Below are 25,585 nucleotides of genomic sequence, written 5' to 3'. Positions count from 1 at the left end.
CCATTTCGATCTGATTTTAACAGATTGGGTTTCTTACATCTTGAAAAGCACAAAAAAATAGTTAATTTAGATATACTTTGAAGTTACACGTTCATTGGCTCAAAAACACACAAGTGCACCTCAGGGGGGATATATATATAGTCCTGCAACTAAAATAGTACTAGTTCTCCGAACGTCATCCTCCATACATCATTAGGAGTAACTAAGAGGCTAGTTATTAAACTCTCTTTCGTTTGCCCTGATCTGACCTGATCTGATCAAACACATTTTAATAAGTCTGGTTTAACATCAGTGGAATATTCTGCTGTGCGTGAGCTAATTAGCGTCATGAGTGTCTGCACTATGATATTTTAATGAGCTGCAGTTATGCAGGGGCCACCATCACATCATATTACACATTCCAGTGTGTTAATATAACAAGATTTCTTTACGGGGTCAGAAAGAGCTGGTGGTTACCATGGCAATGCTTTGATTATGATGTCACAGTGAATCTAACTGTTGCATCATCAGGCAGGGACATTCAAATACATCAGAATAGAACAGAAAGTGACATAGCTCACTTGAAGCAGAACAGCCATCTGACCTGAATGGAAAATAAACCACAAACTAAATCAGAGAACTAGTTTTCAACTAACACACAGAGTCTCTAATAACCAAGCAAATTTAAATGCATGGTCAATATGTATAATTAATATTGTCAAATTCATACAGCAAATACATTTCAATTGGCATTAAACATCTTTCTCCATTAGGGATGCACATCTCCATAACTGTGGCTGATGCGATAAACATCTCGATGCATAGCCAATGATTCGATACATTAAAAATACAAGCAGCTACCGATGCAATGCAATACGATTTAATACAATCAATACAATCCGATTTGGAGACCTATCGAACAAGCTCGATTTTGTCGCAAAATGGTAATGAGAGGATGTGCTTGAGAAACAGTTTAGACAGGAGAAATCAGTCTACATATAAAATATTGGTCACAAATTACTGGTTACTTTCAAAATAATAAAAGTATAGCGCATCTGCTAATAATTATATATAAATAAATCATTGTTTACCAATGCAAATGTGTTAGAAAGGATGCATTGCGTTACAAATGCCAACTTGTATGTGATGCACACTTTTTTTAAATCGATGCATTGCATTGTTATTGCATCATTGCATCGATGCAAATCGGTGAATCTTACCATCCCTTTTCTCAATGCATCTGAAGCCACAGTGTGTAATTTCTCCACTAGTAGTGCCACAAAATAAAAACGCTATACTGTTTACAAACAGGCTTCCCAAATGCTCCCAGATCATTTGGATAGCTCCACCCCCAATCTCATTGCATTAGCAGAGACAGATGTTGACATGTCAGGCCACTCCAACAAACAGAATATTTTGAAAACTCACAAATAACACTGTTTACATTCGGCTACATTGGATTGCTGTGCAGTGCATCCCAACCAGCCAGCCATCGCCAAAAATGTCACTGGACTCTAGACATGTGCCAGTATTCTGTAATGCGATATAGCATGGTAATGAATACGCAAGATATTGTTATCGTGGGCACTTCAAAATACCGTGAATAATTATTTATTACAAATTATTCATATTTATTTTAAAGCATTTTAAGAATATTTTTCCCATAAACTGGTCACAGTGCACAACACTGCTGTATGCTGTATGAAAGACGCGTTTGCACTCTGATGTAAACAAGCACGGATGAGAAGCGCATGGCGCAACGCGTGAGAGACGTTCTGGATAAAGCACACATTCACTCTCTGACAGCAGATGGCGCTGAACAGCAGAAATGCAGCCGTTACCCTGGAAACCCTGTAAACAAAGCAGCTGCCCTACTTTCTGAAACCTATTTAAATGGTTTAAATAGCCATTCAGATTTTTGTATTTGCAGTGGTGTTCATCACAGTGCCAAATACTTAATACTTCAGACCTTTTTTTTTTTTTTTTCCATTTTAATCTGGATTACAACATGCCCTAGATATTGTTTGAAAATGTTTTGATTCTTTGTTTGGTCACACTGTACATTAAGGCTCTATTAATTAACATTAGTTAATTTATTAATAAACAAACTGTCAATGAAAAATTCTTCAAAACATTCAATAATCTTAGCACGTTGTTAAAATAAAAAAGTTGCAACTGTTATTTATTGAACTAACAGTTGTATTTTTAAACAAAGATTAATAACTTCTGTATTAAATGTAGCTATTGCTCATTATTAATGTTAATGCATTAACTAAGGTTAACTAATGAGATCTTATTGTAAAGTGTTACTTATTGGTCTATATAATTCTTCTGCACTTTAATCTGTTTTACATTTTTTACTTTATACTTCTTTGTGTATTACTTTATTGTATGCAAATGTTTAGTTCTTTCTGATACGGGAAAAAAAGTTATTAAACCTGTTATACTTTATGACAACACTTTTTTGCAACTAAATTTAAAATACCGTGATAATATTGTAATAAAAGCATTAGCAATTAATTGCACTGTGAAAAATTGATACCGTCATATCCCTACTGGACTCACAGCTGTTTAAGATGCATGTGGTGTCAAGGATGAGCAAATTTATTTATCTCAAATATAACATTAAGAGCATTAAGAACAACTACAGAACATTACCTTCAAGTATGATTGCCACCTATGCATGTACTGGTTCAAAAACAGAAAATAAGCTTGTAGTATACACGTTTGTGTGTGTGTTCTTGTCTTGCAAGAGACTGCAGTCGAACAACATCTAATCAAAGATCAGCTTGCTTTTGTCTGCCACTCCACCTTGAGCAGAACACTATCGAACTCACCCTGAATAAGTAGGATGGATTGTCTGAATGCAAACGCTCTTAGTGATTAGATAGAAAGAGAGAGTGTGTGTGTATTTTAGAGGAAGCAACATTATTATAGGCGGCTGTTTGCACTCTTCCAAAACAATGTCATTGCCATTAAAAAAATTTTTTTTTTTTTTTTTTTCTCAGTAAGTTTAAAACCATTGAGATTGAGAAAATCGGAGAGAGAGAAAATGATGTACCAAACAACACTCCGGGGCATAACAGTGTCTTCCTAATGACTGTAAGAACGGGAGAGAGGGTGACAGGAAAGGCCAAAAAATAGAGACAGACTGAGAGAGAAAAAGAGTACCTGTCACACAAAACCTTCATTGCTTCTGGAAGCCAGTTCCAAGAAAGCAGTATGTGTAGGAATATTTTTGCAAAAGAAAATTCAATTCAAAATACATCTTTGAGCTATTTCCTCAGTCTATTCAGAGATATATGAAAGTATGTGTGCATGATGTGTGCTTGTGTATGGCATGTGTGTCTGGAGAGAGGATGTATTCTAGTCATTTGTATTCAGCCTCAAAAAAAAAAAAGAAAAAGGACGAAATGAGAAAGGTTTTATGACAGCAAACTCCCATGATGCACCAATGAGTGACATAGTAGTAGAGTGCGTTCAGAACTCTTGATTAGACTCCCTCTCAACAGGCCTTGACATCTTTCTAAATATATACACAACACACACGCCAGCGCCTGCAGTACAGACCCTCGGGACTCTTTACTGAAGTCTATTCACAATGATATCATACTTTAGATTAAAAATACTACATCATAACCAACCAAAATAATACTTTACATACAAATATGGGACATTTATTGGGTGGAAAATGGAGAAGTAAAGGATGTAGAAGAAAGAAGTAAAGGCAAAGAGGGACGAAGTACAGAAGACGTAAATGAGAGAATGAGATGACAAACAAATGCAGGATTTATAAATTATGGAATATGTAGCGATAAAATTAGAGACAGCAATGGTAGAGCTAGACTACCATTAGAAGAATTAAAGGGGTAGAAGTAAAGTTAAAAGTAGAGACATTAGATATAAAGAAGGTGACAGAAGGGCCTTTCACACCACTGTAGTTCCAGAACTAAATGTACAGTACTAAAGTACTTGGACGACTTTGCGTGAACTGTTTCCCAGTAGCATTTAAAGGGTTGCATTCGCACCGAGAGCATGTACTAGGACGTGATGTAAGCTGGTCGACAGCGCCGTCATTTGTGCACGGCTTTCAACAACGTTAACAACAGGAGGATGGAGGATGCTGTGATTGGAGTGTTTTCGAATGCGTCTGGCCAATCAATGTCTACTTACGTCATGGTTAGTACCAGTTGTTCTGGTTAGACCCTGCTCCGGAGTAGGAGCTAATTTAGTTATCAAAAAAGGCAGTCCGGTACTAAAATCGCACCCAGTTCCTGCGGTGCAAAAACGCCCAAAAGTGGGTAGTTCCACAATTAGTTCTGGTAGTATGAAAAGGTTCCTGCGTTGCGAAAGGCCCTAGAGATACAGCAGTGGTGTCAAACTCTGCTCATGGAGGACCACAGTAGTGTTAACAAAGTTTTTGTTTACATAATATGTGTGTGTGTACTGTGTACATTTATTTTGTATATATAAATACACCATTGCATGTAGAGTTCACAGAGATACAGCTAGAAGGAGACCCAGCAGAGTTAGGGTACTTAACAGAAATAGAGTTAGAGTTATTTGTCATGCCAAAAGTAGAAGTAGAGCATGAGTGTCTAAATCTGCTCACTGAGGGCCAATGTCATGGAGAGTTTAGTTCCAGCCTGCCCCAAAACACTTGTCTGGAAGTTTCCTGCAATCCTGAAGACCTTGATTTGTTGGTTCATGTGTGTTTGGAGCTAAACTCTGCAGGACAGTGGCCCTCCAGAAGCAGAACTTGAAGTAACTACAAACAGAGTTAGCAGACTATTTGGATGGGACAGAAAACTCTATCTATCTATTTTCCAAACCACTCGTCCTACATAGGGTCATGGGGATGCTGGATCCTATCCCAGCAACTTGGGGTGAAGACAGTGACACTATGGAAACACATTAATACATTAAAAACCCACTGAAATGAAGAATTATGGTTATATAATTAAATCATTATGTATACAATTACAGGTCAGAGGTGTCAGAAGAAGTAGATTTAGACCACATATATTCTGCTGTCTCTCCCTTTCACATACAGTGACAGAGTCCCAGAGTTAATTTGGTTTTTAATAAAGCTCATCTCATTTTTTGATTTATGAGGCTTTATGGTCCAAACCAACAACAACTTGGCAGACTTATATTAGTGTGTGTAGAACATCAGCACCAGCATTGTGGGCGAAGGTTTGCAAAAGCCTTGTGCGGTAAGGACTTGGGATTGCTTTTGTTTCACACATCCTTCTTTGTTCATTGCTCTTTGTCGTACATGAATTATTAAGCAGGTCCAGCAAAGGATATTTATCTGTCTTTAGTGACTTTAGTCCTGCTTCTGTGCCCAGGAGAATATGGCTTCTATATTTATCCCCAGCATTTCACACTCCGTGCAATAATGAATCTTTGGGGGGGGGGTTATCCATTTTGTTTTCAGACTGTTAAGACATTGCTACAGCAAAACCTGAAATGCACTGGCTAAAGAAAATAAAGAGACAGAGAGAAATAGATACAGAACTGAACCACAGTTCACTGACTCGCTGGTGCAGCAAGCAGTACACTAAAGTGAGAAACTCAGTCATTTGTGAATGTTCTGCTCTTAAAATGGCATCAGTCCGTAATTATAAATGCATGAAGAGCTCTTTGTCTTTCAATGTGTAAAAGCAATCGCTCTACACACAGGCATGTACAGAAGAAAGATATACAAATGTGTGGAACCGAAGCTGAATTAATCACACAAAAGAAAGAAAGAGAGAGGAGGGAGGAGAGGAGGAGAGAAGGAATGAAAAGAAAGAAATGTACAGAGAGAAAGTAAACAGGAGGAAGAAAAAGGAATAGATGGAAAAATGGAAGAATAAACAATTAAATAGAAAGGAAAGGAAAGGAAAGGGAAAGGAAAGGAAAGGAAAGGAAAGGAAAGGAAAGGAAAGGAAAGAAAGGAAAAGGAAAGAAAGGAAAAGAAAGGAAAAGAAAGGAAAGGAAAGGAAAGGAAAGGAAAGGAAAGGAAAGGAAACTACAAAAGAGAGGAGACATGAAAAATATGAGACATGACCCATGAGCAGACCTTCAGGATGATAAAAGAGGTGCTGTCTAGATGGACAGAGCTTTGAAACAAATGAGTGTGATGAGGAAAGCTATCATTCCTTTATGTCATGCCTTGACTACTACCCCAGAGAGAGGAATTGCACAGAAAGAAAGAGACGAATGGAAATCTGAGTCTTTGTTCATGAGAGTGGGACATATCGATCAGCGGAGCTGGGGACAGTGGGCAGCACGTATGTTTATGAAGATATGTGTGACAGGCTCTTATTGATCAGGAGCAGACAGAATTACACTCAAAGATGGACAGATTGAGAAATTAAACAACAACAAGTGATTTCCATCAACATGTGTCCACCAGACCACTAAGAAGCGAGACATTGGGGAGAAGAGGACATGGAAGATGAGAGACAAAACAAGAGGGAAAGAAGTGAAGACAGGGAGAAAGGAGGAGAAAGACAGTAGAGGACAGATAACAGGAGAGACAAGGATATGAGGGGAGAAGAGAGGAGAAATGAAGACAGTTGACTGGAAAAGAGAGACGAGATGTTAGCTGAGGGACTGCAGCAGTTATGTGAGGTTACATGAGATTTGGGGATATGGAGAGACAGGACAAGGAGACAAAACAGAGTGTGAGAAACAAGCAGAAGAAAGGAGAAGTGTGGAGAGACAAGATATGGTGAAGAGGAGGACAGAAGAGAGGGGGAAAATGGGAGGACAGATGAAATGAAAGAAAAGGAGAGACAAGAAAGTGGGAAAGAAATACAAGAACAGAAATAAGAGAGAAGAGAAAGTAGAGGAGAAAGTAAACTAGAAGAGAAATAAAATGAGATGAGGTGGGGTGGGGGAAAAAGGAGAGACAGATGAGAGATAAGACAAGGACAGGAGAGAAAAGGGGAGAGAAGAGAAGAGGAGACGTGGTGAGAAAGACAAGAGGAGAGACAAGGAAGCAGAGATAAGGGGAAAGAGAGGGAAAAGACTAGAGGAGAAACAGAGAGAACAAACTTGAGGAGGGACAAGATGAAGACAAGGAGAGAAGACCACAGAAGAGACAAGAGATAAGATGAGTACAAGACTAGGGTAGGAAGGAATAGAGTGAAAATAACAGGAACAAGGATCTGATAGATTAGTAGAAGACATAAGAAGTGGGAAGAGAAGAGATGAGACATGGAGAAAGACAAGGAGAAATAGAAGATGATGACTGGATATGAGAGGAGGGGAGAGGAGACTTTACAACCAGCCAATACCCACACAACTTTGGCCAAGGACATACAATATATCACCCAATGTCAGAAGAGATTTATGAATGCGCCCACACATCTCTTTCCTAAAATGTGGCAAATTTTGATGATCTGACTCATAAATGGAGATGAATCTCACTCTGGCACACGGTCCAATCTACAATCACACACACACACAAATATAGCACTTCCACTCAGGCTCTCGGTAATGGACATCAGTGCAAATGTGCTTTAAGTGAGGGGAGGAGCAGCCGTGACTCACAATGTGTGTGCGCACTGGAGAGAAGGAGAGATGAGTTAGTGTGAAAGAGGCTGGTGTGTGTTTGTGTGTAACATGACTGACTGCTAATGCACCATTATCTTAAAACCTCTGAATCAGCACACACAGTTATGGTAAGTCTCTGAACTCTGAGCCCAGTCCAGGGTTTTCATGCCTCTGGAAAACAGAGGTGGTGGTCAGAACTGTACCTGCTTGTTTGCAAGAAACATGCATGTCATCTCAGGATGGGACAATGTATTAAAATACTCAGAATGAGCTGCTGCAGAAAAATCTTTTTTGTGTACAATTGCACAAAATTTACCATTTACCTTTACCATTTACATTGGTTCATCCACCTAGAAGAGTACTCCCACCACAACATGATGATTCAGTTCATCCACCTTAGAAAACTAGTCCCAAATTGGACAATTTTTCACTGACAAGCTGAGTCAAGTACTTTAACAAAAGCCTCATATTTCTGAATGTTTGCCTGTTATTCCAGTGGTTCCCAACCATGTTCCTAGAGTCGCCCTCAACACTGCACATTTTTGCATGTTTGGAAGAGGCTTTTCTTGTAAAAACATGCATATGCTTACACAATTGTCATCGCACCTTCACCAGGCAACCCTCATAACTTCTGCAGATTAGTCAGATGAATGAATAATCCTAGTTATGCATGCTCTTTATGTGAGCGGGTAAAATTATTTGTACTAATAATTAACAATGGAGATTCATCAATCAGTTTATCCCAGGGGTGTCCAATCCTGCACCAGGGGGACCAATGTCCTGCAGAGTTTAGCTCCAACCTGCTTCTACACACCTGACTAGTAAGTTCTTGACTAACTGGTTCAAGTGTGTTTAATTAGGGTTGGAGCTAAACTCTGCAGGCAGCCGCCCTCCAGGAGCAGGTTTGGATACTCCTGGTTTATCAACTTAAAAAAAGTAGTAGTAAAAAAAAATAAAAGTAGTAAAAAGTAATTGTACCGAAAATTTTCATAGGGGTCTTTCAGTTTGGCACGCATGTGTAAGGAACAAATACAGTGTTGTTTTCACCATTCGCCTGTGCAGAACTTCTGCATGCATTTGAAAGTCCAAGTTTCTGCAGTAGGATGGGACAAAATTGTTTACTGATAAACTTTGATGCTGTGAAAGTATCTGAAATATACATAACGATTCAACTGCTGTGGGAAAAGTGCATGAACTAAGTGGACTAAACATGACACGTACTTTATATTAAGTGCTTTAAACTAACTTAAGCTTACAGTTTTAAATGTACAGAACAATAATTTTTGTTCACTACTACACCAATACCACTGGTTCATTTACCTTGAAGAGTTGTCCCACCATAACATGACACCTTACAAAACTAGTCCCAAATTAGACAATTTTTCATTGAAAAACTGTGCCAAGTAATTTAACAAAAGCCTCATATTTCTGAACACTTGCCTGTTAAGCCAGTAGTTCTTCCACCCTCAACACTGCCCATTTTGCTTGTCTCCTTTGTCCGACTCATCCGGACATTTCAGGTATTGGTGCCTCTACTAATAAATTGATGACCTGAATTAGGTGTGATTGATTAAGAAGACATGCAAAGTGTGTAGTATTGGGGGGGCCTCCAATTACGTGGTTGGAAACCACTGGGAATACGACTCAAGATGGCGCCCAGTGGTGTGTTGGCTGCTCGTCTTGCTTTGTTTGTTTTATTGTTTTTACTCTTTATGGTGTGTTTAATTCCCCAATTTGGCCAGACTTTGTGGATTTACAATCGTCAAGCATTATTTAATATCTGTTCATCTGTACCGGACTTCTCTGGCGCTGGACAATACTACTCTTGGCTTGTGAGACCTCTACCCGCTGGGATCCTTAGACCGATGGGGAGTGCCAATGGTAGGAAAAAACGCCGGAGGAGACAGGGTTGCAGAGTTGGTGCATCAGAGAAGGCAAAGAGAGCGCGGAGTGTCTTTTCCTCGAGGGCACGGGATTTACGACTCCCATGTCTTCATGCTGTTTGTCCGGTGGTGTTGTTCTCTGTGCCTAGACCTTCTGTACCAAGGCCATATTATACTAAGAAAAGAATAAACTTTGGAAATTTGTGCTACTTGAGGAAGATAGGAGAGTGCAATAGTAGCGTGCCGACTGGGAACACTTTGGTAAGGATGGCGTTAGTTAATGCCAGATCCCTTGCAAATTAATCATTTATTTTAATGATTTTTATAAACAAAATGACTTGGGCCTTTTATTTATTGTTGAAACTTGGCTGAATTGCTGTCGATCTTATCCCTATTATGGAAGCTACACCGACTGCTTGTGACTTTTTTAGTTCTCCTAGAAACTCTGGTCGAGGTGGTGGCCTTGCTATTATTTTTAACAAACGTTTTAAATGTCGTTTATTGCCTTTTACGAACTATCAGAGTTTTGAAGCCCAAGTGATGATGTTGGACTATAAGAAACCAGTGCTTTGTGTAAATGTTTATTGTGCACCTAAGTATCACAAAGACTTAATTGAAGAATTTTCAGATTTTTTTGTCCCACATTGTACTATTGTCTGATTCAGTAATTCTTAATTGTGGGCGATTGTAATGTACATTTCTGCTGCCCAGAAAAACTCATGGTAGCTGAGTTCTTAGAAATGTTGGACTCTTTTAATTTGATTCAATCTGATGAACTTGGCCATTCCCTTGATCTTCTTGTCTTTGGGAATGTCAATTTGTGTTTTAGGATTTCAGAATTTCGAAATGCCTTTATTGCCTCTCCACAAATTCCATGTATTGAGTCTGCATCTCCCTCTGCTAATAACCCACCACGTGAGCTTTTTTGCTGTTATCAATAGACTGCTCTGTCCGAATACAAAACCTAGCTTTACCTTATCATCTGCAACATGCTATTTATTTTTGAAGTTTTTTGTTTAAAAAAAATAAATGGAGCAAGCTTTTTATCTATGGCTAACGACCCAGTGCTAATAGAAATAACTGGAGCGGATCCTTTTAGTCAGTTTGAACTGGTGTCACACTCTGATGTTAGAGATGCTATGCTCCACTTAAAGTGATCTTCCTGTCCTACTGATGCAGTTGCGCTGTCCATTCTTAAGGAAGGTGTTGATATTTTCAGCCCAAGTATCTTATCCATTATTAACAGTAGTTTACAGCATGGTACCACTTTGCTTTAAGTAAGCCATTGTTGAGCCTTATCTTAACAAAAACAAGACTGGATCCATATGATTAAAAAAATTATCGGCCAATTTCAAAATTGCCTGGCTTGTCTAAGGTACTTGAAAAAATTGTGCAGAAACAATAAACCACTTTTTATACAAAAATAATATTTTTGATACATTTCAGTCGGGTTTTAGAGATGGACACAGTACAGAATCAGCCCTTTTAAGGGTTGTTAATGATCTTCTCTTGATTACGGATGCAGGAAAAATCATGCGTAATTAATTTTATTAGATTTGTCAGCAGTTTTTGACACCATTGATCACCGGATCCTTTTGACCCGTTTAACGCAATTTGTTGGTATCCAGGGGTCTTAAAATGGTTCGCCTCTTTTTTGGAAAGTAGATATTTTTCAGTGAAGATCGGTAACTATTTTTCTGCCTCTGCACCTATTACCTGTGGGGTCCAGCAAGGGTCTATTTTGGGTCCAGTCCTGTTTTCACTGAACATGCTCCCTTTGGGAATGATCTTTAAGAAGTATGGTATTTCTTACCATCTGTATGCTGATGACGCTCAAGTCTACTTGTCGTTGAGACCCAGCAGTAAGGATTCTAATGCCCTATTCCTTAAGTGTCTGGAGGAAGTAAAGTTGTGGATGGCTGAAAATCTCGTTCAATTGAATGAAAATAAAACAGAAGTTATTATTTTTGGTCGCACAGCTGGTAGCAAGATGGTAAACGATAACTTGGGCCCATGGAAGGTGTTCCTCAAATATCAATTAAAAAACTTTTCATCCATATAAGAGTCATAGCCAATATTTTTACAAATGGTGTCTAGAAAACTTCACTCCTATCTAAGGGCAATAGCCAAATTGAAACAAATTCTCCCAGCCAGGGACCTGGAAAAAGTTGTCCATGCCTATATTTTTTCCCGTCTAGACTACTGCAGTCCGCTTTATGTTGGGACTTGTCATAAACATGTTGCTCACTTGCAGTTAGTACAAAATGCTGCTGCAAGGTTGTTAATGAATGCTAGGAAATCAGATCATGTTACTCCCTTATTGTCTTTTTTAGGATGGTTACCAGTACAATTTAGGATAAAATATAATATTTTGATATATGTTTTTAAAACTCTTCACAGAATGGCGTGCACGTCTCAAATTGAAGGGTGATCATGCTTTTTCCGTCGCTGGTCCAAGACTGTGGATCAATCTGCAACTGGATGTTAGATCTTCCTTAACTTTTGTTTTTAAGGATTGTTTGAGATCATATCTGTATTCCCTGCCATTTTAGTATATGGATATTTTTGTGTTTTTTATTATTATTATTTTTGCTTTCCATTGTAATGTACAATACCTTGGAACTACTGTGAAGCCTGTAAGGTGCTATATAAATTAATAAACGAACGAATGAACGAACGAACAGGTTAGACTTCCATTTCAAGCATATCAGTGTTAACGTCTATCACACATTGAAGGACAACTTTAAATTGAGTGATGATTAGTTCCTCAACATAAAAAAATGAGGTTATAAGTAAAATCCCAAGATTATTTAAGAGAAGGACTCATGTGAGAGGTTCTTCAAACATGGGACCTTTCTGCAGTCATGCAGCTAGATGCCACTCAGACACTGGAAGAAAATCATAAATGAAATTATAAATGAATCATCTGGAGCCTGATGTGGAATTGCCAGACACACAGAACTCAAGCTCATTCTGAACCGGATGAATTCATCACACTCACACATATGTAGGAGGTGCAGGAGAGCAAGTCTTTGGAGGCTCACATGATCTCCAAAAGATGGATGCCTCCCAGGAGAGAGTAATGGAGCGCAGAATGACTGATGCCATCCCAAGGGTGCAGAGCCAGCAGTGCCGCCCTGGGACGCTTAAACGATCACCACACTGCCTCCATCTGGCCTACGGCTGCTTAATCGAGTGAGGAGTACCTTATGTTCCTCAGGGTAGAGTTGGTGCTCGTGGAGTGTGTATGTTTCGTCTGATGGATTTCACATATGGGACTTATGAACCGATGAGTCATTTTTAGAATTTAGAGTTAATTACTGATAATTAAGAAAAATCATACGCAATACAAAACAAAAGAACAGTGTGTGCAACGCTGGTAAAACAGCATGGGCAGCACATCTGCAGCGTTATAAAAGCCATTGAAAACATTGATTACAGGGAAGCGCTTAGAAGTTTAATAGCCACGGACAAAAAGGCTCAGCAATCTTTACTTTACAACATCTTTAAGAAAAACAACCACCATATTCTGCATGAACTAAGATCCATGCTGAAAACCACAGAAAACGAGACATGCTCACTGACAATCACAAAGTTTATGGTCGCTCTGATACAGATTTTCATTTACATAGCACGAAAACCGCAGAGCCGTCCTGGATACAAGATTTTTATAACCTCTTACCCTTTGCTTATATCCCCTTGATCGATTCAGTGAGATTGTTCCTGTTATAAATGTAAAATACATCATTTTGACTAATACAATTATAGATTCAGTGAGATTGTTCCTGTTATAAATGTACCGTATATCACTTTGGATAACAGCATCTTCTAAATGACTGCTTTTCTGCATATAAAGCACGCTCTCTTGAAACTGACTCTTGAGGCTGGTTGATTTTTTTAAGGGGTTACTTCATGAAAACAAGATTTGTTTGTTCCTATTTGATTTGTTACTACATCCAAGTTACGTTGGATGTAGTATGTGACATATTCCACCATTCAAAAATCAAAACTGCTCCCAGTAAACCCAGACCATTTACTGAAACATGCAACCTGTCCAACCAGACAGACATGCTGCGATGATTTTAGTAATAAGCCATTTAGCTCTCCCCAGTTGAAAGTGAAAATCATGCACAACATCAGAACATCACACAGAACATGTTTGATGGAGCGGGATTTTTAAGCAGATCCACAGAAATAGATGTTTGTCTGTTTTATTGTGTCATAATCTTCACGCAAAAGCATCTTAAATCTTCCCTGAATTTATATTAATATATAACTGCACACTTTTACATTAACACATAATCAGCATTTAAGCAGCTGGACCAGCTCCGATTGAATGACAGTGTGAACTATGTCCACACACATTGATTAACCAATCACAATTTACATTTACATATGGAAATAAAAAAATAAAACAGTAACAAAAACAGCTCGTTTAATTGTTTATATTTAAAAGATCAGAAAAAGGGTGAAAATACTAAATCACTGAACTGCATTAATTTATAACGCAATAAACCGTGAAAAAATGTCCAAATTCCAAAAACAAGTGTTGAATATGACCCACTTCAGAGGCGCGAACTCCGTAATCTTACAATAACAGAGACCCAGTCTCACTTTCACACACGACACTGCCACGTGCTGCTGTCTCTTTAAAAAACACACAAACACAAAGATGAACTCGCTATTGTTTAAAAAGCTCTCCATCTCTCAGCAGCGCCGTGTGTTGTGTGTGTAAATCCTGTGAGGATTTCAGCTAAACACTGAATATCAGAACAGCTGTTGCTTTCTCTAATCTCTATCTCACACACACACACTCAAAGGATGATTGCTGACAGCTCACGCTGACAGCAGCTAAACATAGCATCACTCATACTTTAACATCTCTTATACTTTACATCAAATTAATTTCTTTTACATGTTCCTTCCACTCTAATGAGGTTTGGACAGGTTTTCTGGTCATCTCGCAACAAACAACTGGAAACTACATCACTGTTCACATCACACTATTCGAAGATATCACATCCAAATTCATCAAGGATAATTAAATCAATGTCATTCAAATATACCTGTTATGTATATGGTTTGAGTTATCACTATTGCCATTTGTTATAAAGAACAGAACATACATATTTTAATGCACTATAACTAGACTTTGTCAAAATATAAAATAAAAAATAAACAGCAAAAGATTATTGTAAGGATTTCATTGGGGGGAAAATAATAATTTGACAAAAAAAAAAAAAAAATTAAAAAAATCCAAGAAACTGTTTAACTAGAACTTCAACAGAACTCATGATAAACCAAACTAAATCCAACTACCATAAACTAGTACAGATGGGATGAAAGCGCTTTAGCGAGTGTGTGCACAAGACACTGACCTTGCACAGTTTCTGGTAACGCGGTGAGGATATCGCCATTCTCTGGAGCCGGTGTAAGAAGACCACCACTTTCTGCAGAGACGTCCGAACTACAGCCATCATCTTAACTCTGCCAGCACACGACTGCCAGCGTCTGAGAGCACGCATCCTCACCGCCACACGCACACACACTCACACACGCTCACATATCCCCCACCACCAGCCGAGCGAAATGTGACGAGCCCTGACAAACATGTCCCACACACACACACGCGCGCGCACGCTCAAGCGCATCAGGACTGAGACGGCAACGAGTGCTCGCTTCTCTCCAGCGATAAACAAGAGTCATGGAGAGAGAATTAACACCGAACGACAAAAAAAGGTGCTGTGAGAGAGGGGGGAGGGAAGGGTTGATCCAAACTCCGGAGAGCGCTCAAGAGACCGAGTGTCTCTTTCAGCTCCAAAAGAATGAGAACGAGAGGGTGTATAAATTCATAAAGGGAATGAGTGAGGGTGACACACTTTACTGAAAGAGAGCACATCTCCTGAGAGACAGAGAATTAGAGCAGTGAGACACATCAGAGAAATGAGGGAGACACGAGGAGAACAGTAATGATTCAAAATGGAAACCACTCGCTCTTCTGTGGTGTGAAAGTGCTATTATCTCCTCATTCTGCGCTTCTGATGACCCTTGACGGCAAACGTTCACAAAGCTAACATGAAATCAATACTGACCCCATTTACGTCCTTAAAGGAATAGCTCACCCAAAAATGAAGATTCACTATGTATGAGTGACTTTCTTCATTGGAACACAAAATGAGAAATTGTGAAGAATGTGCTGGCCACTCTTTTCCATGCAATAACAAGTTTAATTTCAGGTTTAAGCTTCCAAAAGGACACAAAAGCACCATAATATTATAATTATAGTACAGAGATACCCCCCCACACACACACACACTTTTTTTTTTTTTTGCAATTTCAATTTTTGCATTAGCTTTGACTTAACCAGACTATTTATTTATTAATTGTATGGAAAAGAGGAACCAGCACAGTCTTCAAAATATCTCATTTTTGCGCTCCACAGTAGAAATAAAGTCATACAGGTTTGTGACAAAAAGAGGATGAGTAAATGACGACAGAATTTACATTTCTTGGGGGGTTACCCATCCATTTGAGTCAATTTTAATTTCATTTTAGATTTATTTTTAGCCTCTTCCTTCCAACCACCTGCCTCCATTAAACAACAACCTCTTTTCACCATCCAATCAACTCCAGATGAATCAAATCCTGCTGCTTCACTCAGAAATACATCACAATACAAGAGGTTAGAAACACTACACTCTCTAGGTAAACAAACACTCAGGGTTTGCACCTGTCTCTCTCTCTGTCTCCTGATGAGAGTTCGAGAAGTCTGTCTGTCTCGTCACACTAACCACTAGTGAGTCAGGGTGATTTGAGCATGAATCAGTTGTACAGTGACAAAGATCGATGAGGGAACAAGCAACAGTAAACAACAAAATGCCAACCATGAGCTCATGTACACTTTTAGGGCACTAGAAGAGCAAATGCCATTTTTTCCAAGCATTTTTTTTACCCTGTGCATTATGTGTATCAAATGCACATTATAAGGGACTCGCTTGCAGAGCTCATGTAATAATGATAATAAACAAATAAACAAAATTATGCAAAAGTGTGAGCAGTTTTGACCCTGTAAAGCCCTAAAACCTTCAAATGAATGAATTGAGGACTCTGCACTCAGATGTTGAAGTGACAATCGTCAGTGCACTTCGCTAACGGCCTTCACGAAAGAATTCAGCTGCTCACTTTGGTTTCAACTGACCCTACAAACATCCTTGCAGTGCCCTTCACGGCTGCAAAAATGCCATTTGTTGCCAAGAAACATGAAAATAAAAGATTATTTAATGAATTGGTGCCACTTCACACTTTAGAGTCAGAACAGTCTGTTTTAGTGTGTTTAGTGCAATTGTAGTGTGTCGGCTGCTGAATCGTAGTAGGCAGTGAGAGCGTACAGTCGTTATAAGAGCGGACAGCAGATAAAGAGATCAAACTGTGATGTATGAATCTCACAGGACAAACACAGACTCGGAGGAGAGAGAAGAAAAGACAGACACGCTCTTTCTCAGCTGAAGTGATCTGTACCTTGATTACACGTATGCCACGGTCTGGCTGACGAGGGAACTAATGAGGACTGACGGAGAGATAATTGAATATCGTTCACATGCACTTTAGCTCCCGAATCTTCCAGATTCGCCTGCAGTCCACACACTGATCGTCTCATGCATTTCAGTAGTAGAAGTCAAAACTGGAAAGTGGCGAATCTCAAATCTGATTGGTTGGTTTTACACGACTTCTGGGATGCCAAAATAAGCTGCAAAGTTGGCTCTCGTCCCAAGTGGATATGATGGAATAGAAGTATGTACATGTTCTTACCCCAAGCTGCCCCTTCAGCTCTTTGATGTGGGCGGAGTCCTGCGAGAGCTCCTCCCTCTGGGCGGCGTCAGATAACACATTGGCTGTAGTCTCCGCCTCATGTAGCCACTTGAGGAAGGACTCGAGCTCACGGAGACACACCTGGAGAGACTTCAGCTCCGAATCCAGCGCAGCCTGACGGTCCGAAGCCCTGATGACCACAAACCAGTACAACACTACAATCAACCACGCTGAAAAAATCTAAACAACTGAGTTAACACACAGACTTTTCATTCATATTAGCAAAGTAGTAATTATGGCGGTAATATTAGTGCAATCATAATGCAATATTCGTACAACCACAATGTTTATAGTATTTCCTACTACTACTTTATCATGGAAGCATTTATAAACATTTATTTACACGGTATTTGTAAAAGCATAATCAAGGAAGTATCTAATAGAGCAGTTATTACAGAAGTATTTATGAAAGTATAATTATAGTAGCATTTCATTTCACAAAATTATGTATTACCACAATATTTGTAAACGCATTATCAAAATAGTATTTAATACAGCAATATTTACTGCAGTAGTATTTGTTAGCATTTATTTAAATAATATTAATAAAAGCATAATTTTAGTAGTATTTAATATCAGAATACTATTAATTGAGTATTTATTAGCATTAATTGCATTAAAACAATTATGGTAGTATTTATTACAACATTATAAAGATTATTACATGTTTATTAATTAGTTATTAATATTGTATCATATTAAGTATTTATTAATATTTTTTGATGTGATATTACTGAAAGCATAATCACAATAAGATTTGTTACTATATTTTTTAAGTAGCATTTTGTATGAAATATTTATTACTTCAATATTACAGTAGTATTCATTATAATAATATTATTATGGCAGCATTTATTAGCATTTACTTACTAAATATTTGTGAAAGCATAATTTATTCCTAAATTATTCTTACAGCAGTATTTTGTGAGAGCATAATAATAACACTGTTATTGTAGTATTTATTATAGCAATATTATGATGACAGTATTATAAATATTTATTGACTTTATTCATGAACGCATAATTACGATATAATTTATTTCCAAATTATTACAGTAGTATTTTGCGATAATAATTACGGTAAAGTATTACATTTTATGGTAGTATTTATTATAACAATATCTTATTTATATCATTTATTGATATTATATTTATAAATGCATAATGATGATTCAGTGTATTACTAAATTAGCATGGTAGTAGTTCATGACTGTAGAAATTACAGTAATATATACACACTGAATATCATTATGGTAGTATTTATATCTGCAATATTCATAAGAGCACAATTACAGCAGTAGTATTTATTACCACAATATGATCATGATAACATTTCTGAAAAATTCATAAAAGTGCAATAACTGTAACATTTATTATGGTAGCATATATTACTACAGTATGTTGCTGCAATATTTTGGTAGTATAATAACAAGAGTATTTATTACCACAATATTACATGCCACAGTAATAACATTTATGGAGGGAGATGTAATGATGATCTGTATGTGGAGAAGTGTGTGTAAAACTGAACATGTGTGTGTGTGTGTGTGTGTGTGTGTATGTGTATGTGTGTGTGTGTGTGTGTGCTGTGGTGTGTGTGTGATATCTGAACATGCTGAACATTAGTGTGATTGTGTGTGTTTATGACACACTGTTTCAGAGTGTGTGTGTACGATTCGTTTCCTCTCATTTATTGGAGATTAGGGAGATTAAAACACTCATAAATACACATGCAAACTGAGGTGTGAGCACATACCTGTTATTGACGCTGTTCCACACTGTGTTGAGTTTGTCCATGACCTCTTTGACCTTGCGCGTGTCGTCAGCGGCATATTCCTGCAGAAGCTGATTGGACAGTTCATTAAAGGACGTCACGCTCTCCTGTCCTCGACTGAGCTCCTGCAGGAACGCCTGACAACAAAAAGAAATCAATACATAAAGCCACCATATAAACAGCACGACAGAGAGTGGAGTCGCTACAGAAGTCAGATGATGTTTGGTTCACACGTGTCCATCGCTGAAGTCATGGGACTTCAGAAAAACATGGTCAACAAACTTCAAATCTTTATTTCTAACCTAAGGCAAACACTCAAATATCTACTCATGTTTAAAACATTTGAATTATATATGAACACCAAACAATAAGGCAGTGAAATTATGACTCTAGCATCCCCTACAGGTACGTCTCAGTAGTGTGTGTGTGTGTGTGTGTGTGTGTGTGTGTGTGTGTGTGTGTGTGTGTGTGTGTCAATTCAAAAGCCACATTTACACCTGTGCATATTAAGTGCACGACTCCTTAGAGATGTTCTTAAGAAGAGTCTGCACAAGCAATATCATACAGTATCTCATTCATTCATGATTTAATGCAAATGTTTAATCTGAAAATCATTTCTTCAATTAAGTGATGGGAAGCCGTTTTTTCCACTTACACATATTGTTATGTGGATTATATAAAGGATTTCAAACACTGTTAAAATAGAAACTAAAAACATAAATATTTAATTATTATTAGTGCAGTAATAATTATGTGAAAGAAGTAATAATAATTAAAAAAATAAAATTATTAAAAAACTAAATAAAAAACAATATTTTTAAGAAATCGATTTTTTTATGAAAGCATAATTATAATATTACTTATCACCAAAATAATAATATTATTTGTATTAATGGTATTTATTAGCATTTATTTCCAAAATATTTGCACAATTAAAATCATTTAGAACAGCAAAGCAAAATCATTACTAATATTTATTGGCATTCATTAAAATAATCACAATATTGGTGTATTTATTAGAATTTGTTTCCAAAATATTGGTAGAAGCATAATCAAGGTAGCATTTAATGGAGCATAATAATTCAAATAGTGTTTATTAGCATTTATTGAAGTAATATATTAGGAAAAGCATAATTATAGTAGTATTTAATACCACAATATTATAATGTGAATAGTTATTAGCATTCACTGCCATGATATTTATAAAAATGATATAATAGTATTTTTTGCAACATTATTATTATTATTATTATTATTATAGTATTTATTGACATGACATTGTGAAAGCATAATTACAATACCAAACTGTATCCAATACTCTTAAGAACAGTCTATAAGACTAATAATATCTCATTCATTCATGATTTATTGTAAGGATTCATTTGACTATTATTTCTTCAATTAATTAATGAGAAATTGATGAAAAGCCCCATTTTATTTGGATTGCATGTATGATTTCAAATAAATGTAGCTATGTTCAAACGGCTAATTTTACATCAATATGAATATTTTAGTCATTTCATTTGTGCTGTTTGTTGAAGCAAATGTTTACTCGCTGTAAATACTTGCATGTCTTTCAATAGTGCATATTTACAGATAAGAATATGTCAGGAAATGGGAGAAACATCAGTCTGTCAAAGCATGTGACGCATCAGCCTGCCCACATCAGACTCAATGCTTATAAGCTGATGAAGTGCTCACATGATCTGGACAACTTGGGTTTACGCCAGAGTGCACACATCTAACTAATCGATAATGAAATGTGTTATTTTCATCATAGATTTTCAGTATTTTACAGCTCTAGTGATCTACAACCTGAAGAAAGCAAATCAATTTCTTCAAAAGCTGTTGCCCTCCAATGGGTTCAAGTGAACGTGAAGTAACCCTAATAACGTTTGCATCTGTAATCTGCTGAGCTTGATCAGCCGCCCAAAGAAACTGCCTGAATACTGACAGGAACTTTAAAATTAAAAGATAAATACGTTTTCAAAATAAATAAATCAAATGCCGAACTCATATGATTCACTTGATTGGTCCTTAAAAGCAATCATCTGTATTCGAACGCTGGAATTCATTACTATCTGTAGCGAGCTCTTGATAACCGCAGGAAATTAACAAATTTTACAAGCTTCTTGAGCCACAGAAAGATGTCATGCTCTGTCTGTAATTATAAACCAGAAAGATGACTCTTTTGTCAAGTGAGTTTAATAGGAGCAGCTCTATTTTTTGTTTCTAACAAGCCCACAAAGCTATAACCTCACATAAAACCACATGCACTGGATCTCCTGTGCTCAGAACTCATTCTTGAATTCATCTTCAGCTCTATTGTGGGGAGAAACGGAGCATGATGAGAAAATAAATTAAAGCCACATCAAACGAATAGGGATGATAACGCCTACAAATAAGAGCAGCTTGCTGCAGTGACAAAGACATATGGAGAAGGGTGAACACTGGAGGAAGCATTGTTATGGACTCATATTTTAGCCGGAAGCAATGGTTTGAAGTTAAAACATCTTCATGATGGATACATTTCTTACAAACATGCAGCTTTTCACTTCACAAGACATTAACTGACGGACTGGAGTGGTGTGGATTACTGTGATGCTTTTATCAGCTGTCTGGACCCTCATTCTGACGGCACCCATTCACTGCAGAGGTTTCACTGGTGAGCAAGTGATGCAATGCTACATTTCTCCAAATCTATTCTGATGGGAAAACAGACTCATCCACATCTGAGGATGAGCACATTTCCAGCAAATTTTCATTTTTGGTGAACTATTCCTTTAGGCTGTGATCCATTTCTCCAGTTTGACTGAATCTGAAGTGTTTATTTAATAAAAAATGTGAAGATTTTTCATAGATTTGTCATCATAGTGGGCTTAATTGGAACTTGTACCTTACTTGCAAGGCCACTCTGGACTTTTAATTAAATAAGGCAATTTAATTGTGTCACTTCCTGACAAAACATACCATGAGTGTTTGTTCTTCACTTTAATACCCACTTTAGTGAAAGACTGTTCAAATATCTATAAGAAAACACACAGAGCTAAGATTCAGATGTTCTTAATAGGGTCACTTCCAAAATTAATTAAACGACAGAAAGTGTAACAAAAAAAAAAAAAAGATTCCAGATTCCAGTGTCATCAAATAAATCGAAAACATGCATTTGTCTGCAACTCCCAACTAGGTTATGACAAAGACCAAGTCTTGACACTTAACAATCGTTCCTCTTACTGAGTGAAAGGTCACACTCAGAGGTCACACAGGTCAAAGTCTCACCTTGTTGTCACTGATCTGTTTGGTGAGCGGCTCTCGGTTCAGCTGCAGCAGGTTGTGCAGACGCATCTCATTTTGACCAATCAGAGCCTTCACCTTGTGCCTCTGCTCCTCCCATTGGTCGCTGTGGCCAATCATGCATTCCAGCTGCAGAAGCCGCGCCTCCACGCCGTGCTGTGTGCCGTCCCATTGGCTGCGGACCTTCTCCACTGAACCACAGCAGAAAGAGAGGAATGAGTCTCACACAACAGATGCCATCCACACGCTTCTCCATTAATACACATCCTCGGTTTACTGTGTGTTATTCATCGTGTTCACTTTTTTCCTTTTATTTATTTTTTTATAAAACAATAGGCAATTTGTCAAAGCCTTCTGTACTTCCTGACCAAAACACAACAACTTTAAAAACTCTAACTAGACTGAATATATTTAATACATTAAATCATGGATATAACATCTAAAGGGCCAAAAAGTTGCACATTAGATTAGATTAAGATGATGATTATTAAAAATTATTAAGAATCACAAGAAAGACTAAGATTAATACTAAAAGATTAGGGCTAACACAAAGACTCGTAACGCAGCGTGACACCAAGACTCAGATTCAGAAAAAGGCTAAAACTAAGATTAAAATTAACAGTAAGATTAGAACAAACACTAAGATTAGGATTCAACATCAAAAACTAAAATTATAAATAAGACCAAGTCAGACTAAGACTAAGATTATGATTTTAAACTTTAAACATAAGAAACTTGACAATAACAAGACAAAAACTGAGATTAAGATACAGACTAAGATTAAAAGTAAAACAAATATTAGGACTAATGCAAAGACTAAGACCAACACAAAGCCACATTTACACTGAAACTGGTATTAATATAAAGACTAAGACAAAAACTAAGATTAAAATTGACTAAATCTAAGATTAAGACAGAATAAAATCTTATATGATTAGGAATCACAAGAGAAAGACTAAGATTAAGATAGACACAACAATCAGGGCTAAGGCAAAGACTAAGACCAAAGCAAAGTAAAACTGACACTGAGACTGAGATTAAGAAAAAGGCTAAAACTAAGATCAAGGTTAACATAAAATCATGACTTAATTTATGATTAATTACTCAATATAAAGATTAAAATAAAAACTTTTTTTAAAGACGTTATCAAGAATCATAAAAAGACTTCAATATAAAGGCTAAGATAAAGACAGAGTAACATACAGATGTAACGTATAGTAACATATCATTTATTCCTGTGATCAAAGCTGCATTTTCAGCATTATTACTCCAGTCTTCAGTGTCACATGATCCTTCAGAAATCATTCTTATATGCTGATTTATTATCAGTGTTGGAAACAGTTGTTCTGCTTAATATTTTTTTTTAGAAATCAATAGTTTTTTCAGCAAAGTTATGTGAATTTGATAAAAAAAAAAGTGATAGTAAAGACTTGTTACAATAAATAAATAAATTTACTGACCCTAAACTTTGAACAGCAGAGGATACAGATAAACTGAAATTCTTATAAAAACTACAATTAACATTAATGTTAAAATGAAGACAGATTAGCTCTAAGTCAAAACCACATTTAGATGAAACTAAGACTAATACTGAAAGCAGGGTTCAGACTAAAGACAATTCAGCTGAAGATGATGATGAACATCCGCTCACGTTTCTCAGAGATGGAGGTGCGCACGTCGAGGTTGGAGGTTTTGTTCTTGATGTTCTGCGCCAGAGTGATGATGTCTTCCAGCTGTGTATGTCTCTGCTCGAGATCTCCTTTAGTCACCTACAATCACAACACAACACCTTCAAAATGAGCCGGAAGGAGGTCGGAATAATAATTCTGTGTGGACAGAAGCACAGCCATAAATCACAGTTTTTATTTTCAATCTGTGGAAAAAGCTACTAGCTATCTGCCACCCTACTGAGCCAAACATCCTCAAACACCGTCTCAGGTGTGACTCTGCGGTCTGACCTGCAGGCGGCCGATGGTGGTGTGGATCTCCTCTTTGTCTCCCACCGTGACGATGTTGGATTTGAGCATCTGGTGGATGAGGAGCAGCCAGTCCGCCAGCTCTGTGGCCGTCTGGTGGAGGTCGCTGGGGCCCACCTGCTCTGGACTGGGACGCGGCTCCTCGCTCATCAGACTGACCATGTGCACCGCAGACGGCACGCTCGCTGAGACACACACACACACACACGGTAAACACTCAAGAGCAGCGTGAGTCCGCTTCACCTGTCTGTACCACGCTCACCTGTGAACTGCTGCTGACAGACTTGTTGTGTCCATGGAGAAAGAGGTTGCTGTGGCGTCTCCTTCAGTCTGACGTCCAGAGCTTTCCAATCTGCAGCCAGCTGTTCGATTTTACTCTACAAACACACACACACACACACACACACACACACACACACACACACACACCCACACACACACCATCTGAATCCTCATCCATCTCTCTATTCATCAACAAGAACTGAGTAAGTGCTGTGTAATAATTTGTACACTTCCAGTATATTAAAATAGTTGACTGTAGATGGGAAAGTGCACGCTTTTCAATGAAAGTCAAACCAAAATTTATTCAGACACTTTCAACGCTTCTCACATGATCACAGTTTATTCACTATAGTTTAGAAAATGGTAACTCCGAGTTAAACTGTGTCAGAACAAATTCATCTTGATAATGCCGTCCTTCTGTCTCATGAATGAATTGGGTTGAACAGCTGTCAGCTGTTAAATTTAAGTACACAATTAGATAATACTAATGTAGGTCAACTAATTACCAAGTAATGCTTAATTTTTGGTCTCACATTTTACTGGTAGTCCACTGTATGAAGAATTTGTGGGTATAATATGTCACAGTTTACTTTATTTTGCTTTCATCACTTACATAAATGAACTATAGTGTCTTGCACCCACTAGTTAAAAAATATAAAAAATTATATCTGGTGTCTGAATAATGTTTGGCTTGACTGTACCTCATCCTAAAACTGTGTATAGTGTTATGTTCTGTCCACACTAAAATGAATATTTGGTGCAAATATTAATGCAAACATTTGCATGGCTAATGCAACAGATTATTCTTTTTTTCTGGACTGTTCTAATCTCTTTTCCATTGCACTGTGAAGAAAGCTGGCAAACCAGCAAGATTTGCATTTTTTGATCACATGCTTAAAACCGCTGCTTTAAAAAAATACTAGGATGTGGTGACGCTCATGAATGGAGTATTTTGCTAAGTGACAGAATAACAGAAGTGA

At 37.5% G+C, this 25,585-nt stretch overlaps 1 protein-coding gene across 7 annotated transcripts in view; it reads right to left on the bottom strand.

The window, feature by feature from the left end:
* utrn (utrophin) overlaps window positions 1-25,585 on the bottom strand; it is a 178,772-nt gene that overhangs the window by 110,333 nt on the left and 42,854 nt on the right. For 6 of the 7 annotated variants that reach the window (XM_042751343.1, XM_042751348.1, XM_042751347.1 and 3 more), the window contains exons 39-44: window positions 24,586-24,700; window positions 24,306-24,508; window positions 23,999-24,116; window positions 22,333-22,538; window positions 19,036-19,190; window positions 17,220-17,409 (exon numbers count right to left, since the gene is read on the bottom strand). In XM_042751343.1, the coding sequence (XP_042607277.1) occupies window positions 17,220-17,409; window positions 19,036-19,190; window positions 22,333-22,538; window positions 23,999-24,116; window positions 24,306-24,508; window positions 24,586-24,700 (987 nt within the window). Of the gene's footprint in view, window positions 1-14,788; window positions 15,493-17,219; window positions 17,410-19,035; window positions 19,191-22,332; window positions 22,539-23,998; window positions 24,117-24,305; window positions 24,509-24,585; window positions 24,701-25,585 lie in introns of those variants that run through there. The other variant, XM_042751349.1, reaches the window with a different exon arrangement.

This window comes from Cyprinus carpio, chromosome B23 (assembly GCF_018340385.1).
Source record: "Cyprinus carpio isolate SPL01 chromosome B23, ASM1834038v1, whole genome shotgun sequence".
NCBI lineage: Eukaryota > Metazoa > Chordata > Actinopteri > Cypriniformes > Cyprinidae > Cyprinus > Cyprinus carpio.
Note: the sequence above shows the minus strand (reverse complement) of the source record. Positions and strands in the feature narration are given on the sequence as shown.